The sequence below is a fragment of the Centrocercus urophasianus genome, unplaced genomic scaffold, assembly GCF_019232065.1.
Source record: "Centrocercus urophasianus isolate 14NV4802_14NV808 unplaced genomic scaffold, USGS_Curo_1.0 seq_18, whole genome shotgun sequence".
In the NCBI taxonomy this organism is placed as follows: domain Eukaryota; kingdom Metazoa; phylum Chordata; class Aves; order Galliformes; family Phasianidae; genus Centrocercus; species Centrocercus urophasianus.
The window spans coordinates 23,887,288-23,894,259 of record NW_024884733.1 but is presented as its reverse complement, the minus strand read 5'-3'; the positions used below and the strand labels follow the sequence as shown (position 1 = coordinate 23,894,259).

At 41.6% G+C, this 6,972-nt stretch overlaps 1 protein-coding gene across 2 annotated transcripts; it reads left to right on the top strand.

Annotated features, from left to right (window-relative positions):
* Positions 1-37: 37 nt before the first annotated feature.
* On the top strand, positions 38-5,404 carry ECHDC2 (enoyl-CoA hydratase domain containing 2). Of its 2 annotated transcripts, none has more exons than XM_042818965.1 (10): positions 38-133; positions 882-949; positions 1,523-1,610; positions 1,734-1,820; positions 2,475-2,567; positions 3,122-3,178; positions 3,555-3,742; positions 4,143-4,193; positions 4,458-4,505; positions 5,126-5,404. In XM_042818965.1, the coding sequence occupies exons 2-10, from the start codon at positions 899-901 to the stop codon at positions 5,201-5,203; spliced, it is 741 nt and encodes a 246-aa protein (XP_042674899.1). In that variant the 5' UTR covers positions 38-133; positions 882-898; the 3' UTR covers positions 5,204-5,404. The 2 variants fall into 2 exon arrangements, with proteins under 2 accessions (XP_042674899.1, XP_042674900.1); XM_042818966.1 differs by lacking the exon at positions 38-133 and adding an exon at positions 299-486.
* The last annotated feature ends 1,568 nt before the right edge of the window (positions 5,405-6,972 follow it).

Below are 6,972 nucleotides of genomic sequence, written 5' to 3'. Positions count from 1 at the left end.
GGGGAGGAGCGGAGCCGGCTGAGGGGCGCCATGATGCGGCTGGGGCGGGCGGTGCTCCGCTGGGGCAGCGGCGGGATCCATACGGCCGTCCCGCGGCGCGGCGCGGAGGTGCGAGTCGGCGGGGAGAGCGGCGGTGAGTCCGGCCCGGCCCCGGCCCGCTGCGACAACCCTGGAGCTTGGCGCGGGGCCGGGCCGGTGTCCCCAGCGTGCTCGGAAGTCACGCGTTGCGTGCTCGCCCCGCCCTAAGCGGCCCTTCCGTCCCGGCCCTGGGAAGGCACCGCTGAGCGCCTCCGCGCCGCATAGGAGCGGAGAGGGAAGCGGCTGCGGGCGCTCTTCGTGCCCAAAGCGGCAGCCGATGATTTACAGATCGCAGCGCTGCTGTTCAGCTCGGACTTAGGAACTCTGAGCGCAGTCCTCTCCCCAGCGAGCTGACTGGAGCACGAACGCAGAGTCTGTCACTTTCGTGCAAACTGCAGTTCCCACAAGGTGTTTATTTTCACGTTAAGAGATGGAGTTAAATCTGACTATAAAATAAAACCTGAATTAAGTAGCGCTTGAAACAGAAATGTAATATAGACTTTTTTTTCTATTACTGCAGTGCTTCTGCAACATATCCTTGGAGGTGATTTTCTTTTTAAGATCTGCTTACTTATATTACTTGTAGCATTACTGAATTTCACAGTCACCTTGAATACAGGATTTCACAGACACCAACTTTCCCATATTTCGTGGTACTGCCACTTTTACATTCATCAGTTGTTTTAGAATATACTTTGTATACATTTTCAGGAAAGAGAAGATGCAGCATATGCAGATATTGTTCCCACTTGATTTAATGCGACAGAGGATTAAATGAAATATAACTGAACTTGTCTCCTAAGGTATTGCTGAAATCCTAATGAACCGACCCCATGCAAGAAATTCTTTGGGAAAAGTATTTGTAGATGAAGTGAGTATGGGCCTGGCCTGTAAACATGCTTGGAATCACAATCAATTAATCAATGTGATGAGAATAGCTGTGGGAAACATGAAGCCAAGATTTGATCTCCTGAAGGTTGGCATAGGCTGCGTTTGGGGCAAGGCAGGTTATCCTGAGGGAAAGGATGTGGGTCTGAATCACAGTAACTCCAGGTGGGGCGCAGCCCAGCAGTGGAGTTAGGTCAGCTAACTGAGATGTCTTCACTAGAGTAATCACAGCAAAGATGTGCTCACTGTCAGGCCTCAGCAGAGCTTTGGTAATCTCTGATAACAGTTTACAGAAGAGCTTGGCTTGTACCAGGACAGGCAGGAGAGTGTAAGGGACAGCAATGATCTATCTTTGAATGGAGATGAGAAGGAGATGGGAAACATCCTGAGGCTGTTACAAAGGGATTGTGGATGTGGTTTCTGGAAAACTCCTGGCACTAGCAGAGAAATTAAAAATAATTAAAAAAAAAAAAAGCATAGCTTAGAAGCTTGCTATGATTTCAGTATATACATCCATCTACTTAAAGCTTTTCTCTTTTTTACCTCTCCCTCACAGCTTTTCAGCGCTCTGGAACAGCTCCGCTTTGATGAGAAAGTTCGTGTGGTAGTGTTCAAGAGTAAAGTGAAGGGTGTGTTTTGTGCTGGTAGGTAATGGATCTGCAAACTGTGATTAAAAATCCATGGCTCCTAAGGCTGTGTGCTGCTCAGATTGTAAAAAACAAACAAACGAACAAAAAATTCTCACCTTTTTCTTTCTTCTGATTTAGGTGCAGACTTAAAGGAGCGTGAGAAAATGGATGATGCAGAAGTTGGACACTTTGTTAAAAGGCTGAGAAATCTCATGGATGAAATTGGTTTGTGACTATCTGAGCTGGAAGACTGACAGAAATTCTATGGGAGGGGTGGGGTGCCACCTCCAGCAGGATGCCATTTAGGAGAGGTTCTCTGCATGGCTCCAGCTTATATCTGATACAGAGATCTGATCAGAATACCAACTATGTTGCTGCTGCTGCATGTCATGTATCTTGACAAACAAGATACATTTCACTACTGAATTCTCTAAGATGAAGAGCAGTGGACAGATATAAATATCAGTATCTGCTAATAATGAAGCATTCTGTATAGAATTCCATGTAACCCTTGAGAAACAATGCTAGACAAAGTAAGTGATGTTAGTTGTCCCAATTTTAATATGTGCTTAAAAGCACTCATATGATGGTGACCTAAGGAGGGACTTGGACTTCTGAATGTATTTGATAGTGTTAGGGTATTTATACCTGCTGCTGCCCACTCCTCTTTTTTTGGACCAATATCTTTCCCTGTTTAAGAACTGTTCTATTCTCACTAGAGAAATACCAAAGTTAAATCTGACTGAAATACCAGTGAGAACAGCAGAACAACCAGAATAGAGAACTGCTAAACACTTTAAATTTAGGCTTTTAAATTCCAGAAGCGAATGCAACATAGTTTTGGGAAGAAAACTTTATAACCTGTGTTGTCTTCTCTAGCTGCCCTGCCTGTGCCCACCATTGCTGCAATAGATGGCTACGCACTGGGCGGTGGACTAGAACTGGCGCTGGCTTGTGACCTTCGAGTTGCAGGTCTGTGTGCTGCTTCATAGGAGACTGCATTTTAAAGGAAGCTTACCCTTGTGATAGCTGGCTGTTACAGGAACCTAGTAGGTGGATAAGAGAACTTACACAGCTCAAGAAGTAAGTGGGCATTTGTCCAGAAGTTGAAACATTTAGTTAGTTCTGGGGAATTAATTTTCTTGCATACTTTTAGACAACATTAGGATTCCTTCAGAAAACTGTTGACAGGGGATTCAGTGGTTCTTAGGCAGTACTGAGTCAGCCCTCTGGCTAGATCCAACATTCACGACTTAAATCAGCTTGGGGAAGAAGTAAGGCTTTTGCTATTTCAGTTCTTTCATCCAATATATTTTATCTCCTGTGGGCCTGAAGTTCATTTGTCTGTATAGTATTGCTACTTGCCCCTAAAGTGGCAGTTATATTGTTCATCTAGCTTGAGATGGACATTAAGCATTGTAGTGTTCAGACTTTCCAGCTACCTGGAAAAACACAGTACAGCTCATAAGGACAGTGTGTACATAAGAAAAATAAAATAAATCTTTTTTTTTTTTTTTTTTAAATAGCTTCATCAGCTAAAATGGGTCTTATAGAGACCACAAGAGGGCTTCTTCCAGGAGCAGGTAACCTTCATTGCATCTTCAGCCTCTTACTTTCTCTACGGTTCCATAGATATTCTGCCATTAGAGCACTTGAGATGTGCTCCTTATTTGGTTTGGAATGCAATTTAAGTAACATCTTCTAGTATCTGAATCTAGAGTTTGCTCCAGGTCCTGTCTTACTGTTAATCAATGGTCCCTCCACTCTTTTTCTCACTTATTAAAATACTCAAGAATGCTGAAGACTTTTAGATATTTGTCGAATATCTGTTGGCACATTCAGCCAGCAGTTGTTAGCCCTTTGTTTTTCAGACTTCCCTCTTGCATAAAAAACAAAGTGCTGTTGCTTTTTGGGGCATTTCTCAGAAATGAAAAATGGTGTTTTTGCTCTTGTCCTAAGGTGGAACCCAGCGCCTGCCCAGATGTATTGGAGTAGGTCTTGCAAAGGAACTCATTTTCACGGGGAGACAGATAGATGGACAAGAAGCTGCCTCAATGGGATTAGTAAATCACACCGTGCCCCAAAATGAGGAGGGAGATGCAGCTTACCAGAGAGCATTAACTTTGGCTAAAGAAATCCTTCCTCGGGTCAGTGTTTTATTCATACTGTCAATGTAAAGGATGTTCTTTCTTAAGGGAAGCAGAAATGCAAACAACTGAGATCTCTTTCCATGAAATATCCAAGTCTTAGCTCCTGATATTCAAGTCTCTTAATTCTGTTGCTTTTGTGAATGCAGTTGCTGTGGGAACAAGTGTAACATGCAGTTATTTAACCCATAGGATACTTTTACTTCCTGGACTTGCAGGTTACATGTGCACAGCGTAAGCTGTCAATCTATTGATTGTAGGTAACACTAAACTGTATTTTAGAAGAAGCTAAACAACTAACTGCAGACTGCTTTAGACTGAAAGGTCAGTTGGAGGTAGGGTGATGCTATAACTGCTTCTGTATTGTGAACTGATGTGGCTTTTTTTTTTTTAAATGAAGGCTCCAATTGCTGTGAAAATGGGAAAACTGGCAATAAACAGAGGAATAGAGGTAATCTTTTCAATACTGCAGTGAAGGAGGCGGATAAGCAGCTCTTACAAATTACTACAGTAAAAATACTTAGAACAGTTAACTATGATCATTGTTTGAAGAAAGCCTTTAGAACTCCTCTTAGAGCTTTTAAAGACAAAATTAATACAGCAAGGTTTCATTCTCCAGATGATAGCACTGCAGTTCTAATACAGGAGTGAAATCTAATGCCAGTCACTACCAGTTAATTTTTACTGTGTCCCTTTCCTTCCCTCTTGTCTGCAGGTTGATATTGCATCAGGGATGGCGATTGAGGGGATGTGTTACGCACAGGTAAGTTCCCTTCAGAATGCTTTTTAAAAGGAACCACAACTACTGCATGTTTTCTAAAGCCAGATACTCCCAACGTCCTCTTGTATTTTCTTCTCCGAGAGGGAAAACTAGCAGCTAAATCCTGAGCTTTGACAACATAAACCAAGCACAGTTCCAGATCTTTATTTCAGACTGTCAACTATTGTCTTGAATAGTCCTTCCTTAAATCAATATCCTTCTGCCTGAAGTTGAAACTAGGAACATACAATTACAGTACATTAACTACAGCATGGGTTTTACTAACAGTTTTAGCCTGTTTAGAATTCCTTCTGTAGTCATTTGACAAATTTGGAGGGTGTGCACCTTTCTCAGTTAACCATTTAACTGCTGTGCCTCTCAGCAGTATTAAAAGGCATGGAAAACTTCTCCCAGGTAGTTCACTGATCGCTGGCTTTGTCTTGGAAACTCTGATTTTCACTACAACCCAGCCTCTTTATTTTCCTCATTGCAAAAATGTATTGTTTTAAGAAAAGCAATCTCTGCAAAGGGTCAAGACCACTACTGCTAAGTTAATTGGCCTAAGTTAATTACTTAAGTGTAATTCCTTCATTACCAAATATATATTTATTTCTTTAATGCAGAATATCCCCACAAGAGACCGTCAGGAGGGAATGGCTGCCTTCAGGGAAAAACGACCACCTCAGTTTATTGGCAAATAATGCTTCCTAGCTTAACCCTTGTTGTCTTAATGGGTTTGTTTGTTTGTTTGTTTTTGAGGAGGACCTGCTAATTTCTTAGGATTATTTTTATGATTGCACTCCCTATATGTAGCTCCTTCTTGCCTTGGACTGCATTTCTGAATACTCACTGGATCATTTTTCTCTAAGGATTCACCAATAAAGATTTAACTTTGTACAGCCCATTGATCTTAAAGAATGTACATTTTTCCTTGTTCTGAATCTGAAATAAGCTAGCCCAAAGGTAGTACAACCAGATGAACAAAAAGTTAATCAGTTATTTATTTATTTATCCACTAATTATTAATGTCAGGGTGGACTGCCTCCAGGCTGAACTGATGGATCTAGCTTCTAACCTTGTTCTCATGCACGCTGCTCAGTTCTCCTTCTGTGCTTCAGTAGGTGACTGCAGAATAATGTGGGTGTAGGCTAAGGTGGGGAGCAGAGCTGCTCTCTTCAGACAGCATACTCACAGCCTGACCACAGATATCATTTCATAGATTGCTTTCAGCCAGCCAGCCATGAGGAATGCTGAATTACAAGGGGAATTACAGGGGTCTGGTGTTCACTGTGACTGAAGGGGCATAAGACAGTATTTCTAAACTGAAGCCTAACAGTACAGAGGCATTTGAAGTCCAAACATTTGAGGCCAGCTTCCTTCTTAGAGAAGAGGGGCTGAAATTGTCTTCCTCAAGGACTCACAAACTATGCTTTCCTGTGGGATGGCAACACTAATCTTACAGGATTGGCCTTTTAAGAAGAGCTCCTCAAAGCAACACAGTATTTTCATAAACATATGTTTATACTTGCAGCTGTTAGCTTGTCTTGTGGCTAATTTAAGTCTATCAAAAGTATATAAACCTACACTAGTACCTTAGCAGGGATTCTCTGACTGTCAGGAGCTCTTCAGGCATTCTCTTTGTTTCATAGATGTGGCAATTCCTCTTCAGTTAATCTTACAGTACCTAGCAGCTGAAGTAAAAAAAAGTTTACTTTTGGAAAGCTGAAGAGATAATAGAAGCCTAGGCAAGAATGTGGCAGTCAGAAGTGGCTGAGGATTTCCTTTCTGTTCCATTATTTAGCAGCTCTGGTGACACAGAAGATTGTGTGTTAATGCAGCAAAAACTCAAGCAAGCAAAAAATAGATAAATTAGACATTCTAATTCACCCATTGCTTATGTACAGAGCCTGATTATAAAGAAAGATAAAAGGCCCTGTTTCTGAGTTCAAAACAACTGCTTTTAGAACAGCTCTCAGAAGACTGAACAAAGTAAGTATAAGTATCTATAAAGCAGTCATAGAACTCATAATGCAGATAAAAGCCTGATTTTCAAATTACTCTGCAGTTTTTTGTTGGTACTGAGGAGTCCCTGACTTCCCTGTACACAAAGCAGTGGCTGCCAGCTGTGCACTCTGCAAGTTGGTCTTTGCTTCTCAGCACAAAATTTCCCTGTCAGCAGTCACAGCTCTCAAAGATGTCAAAGAACACGGAGAAGCTTTGACTTTCCACAAGCAAATTTAAAGGCAAAACAAAAAGGTAGAAAAGGATTGTTAAATACTTGGTAGGCTTCTGCAATGCAACAGTATGCTTTAATTTTTCCTTTTCTTTCTTGATGAAAATTTATCACAGTGGGTTAAAGTATTGTAGAAGTCATTCTGGCAAAAATCATCTGTGAAACTGGCCTATAAATATACTGCATCTAAACATGAGATTAAAAAAAAATCTGTTCTCTTGACAATTTACAAAGAAA

What these genes read in the sequence shown, in the direction of transcription:
- ECHDC2 (XM_042818965.1), top strand. Translation starts at nt 899, where the DNA reads ATGAACCGACCCCATGCAAGAAATTCTTTGGGAAAAGTATTTGTAGAT. An exon ending in AAATCTCATGGATGAAATTG is followed by an intron (nt 1,821 to 2,474) that starts GTTTGTGACTAT and finishes TGTCTTCTCTAG; the next exon opens with CTGCCCTGCCTGTGCCCACC. An exon ending in TTGTGACCTTCGAGTTGCAG is followed by an intron (nt 2,568 to 3,121) that starts GTCTGTGTGCTG and finishes TTTTTTAAATAG; the next exon opens with CTTCATCAGCTAAAATGGGT.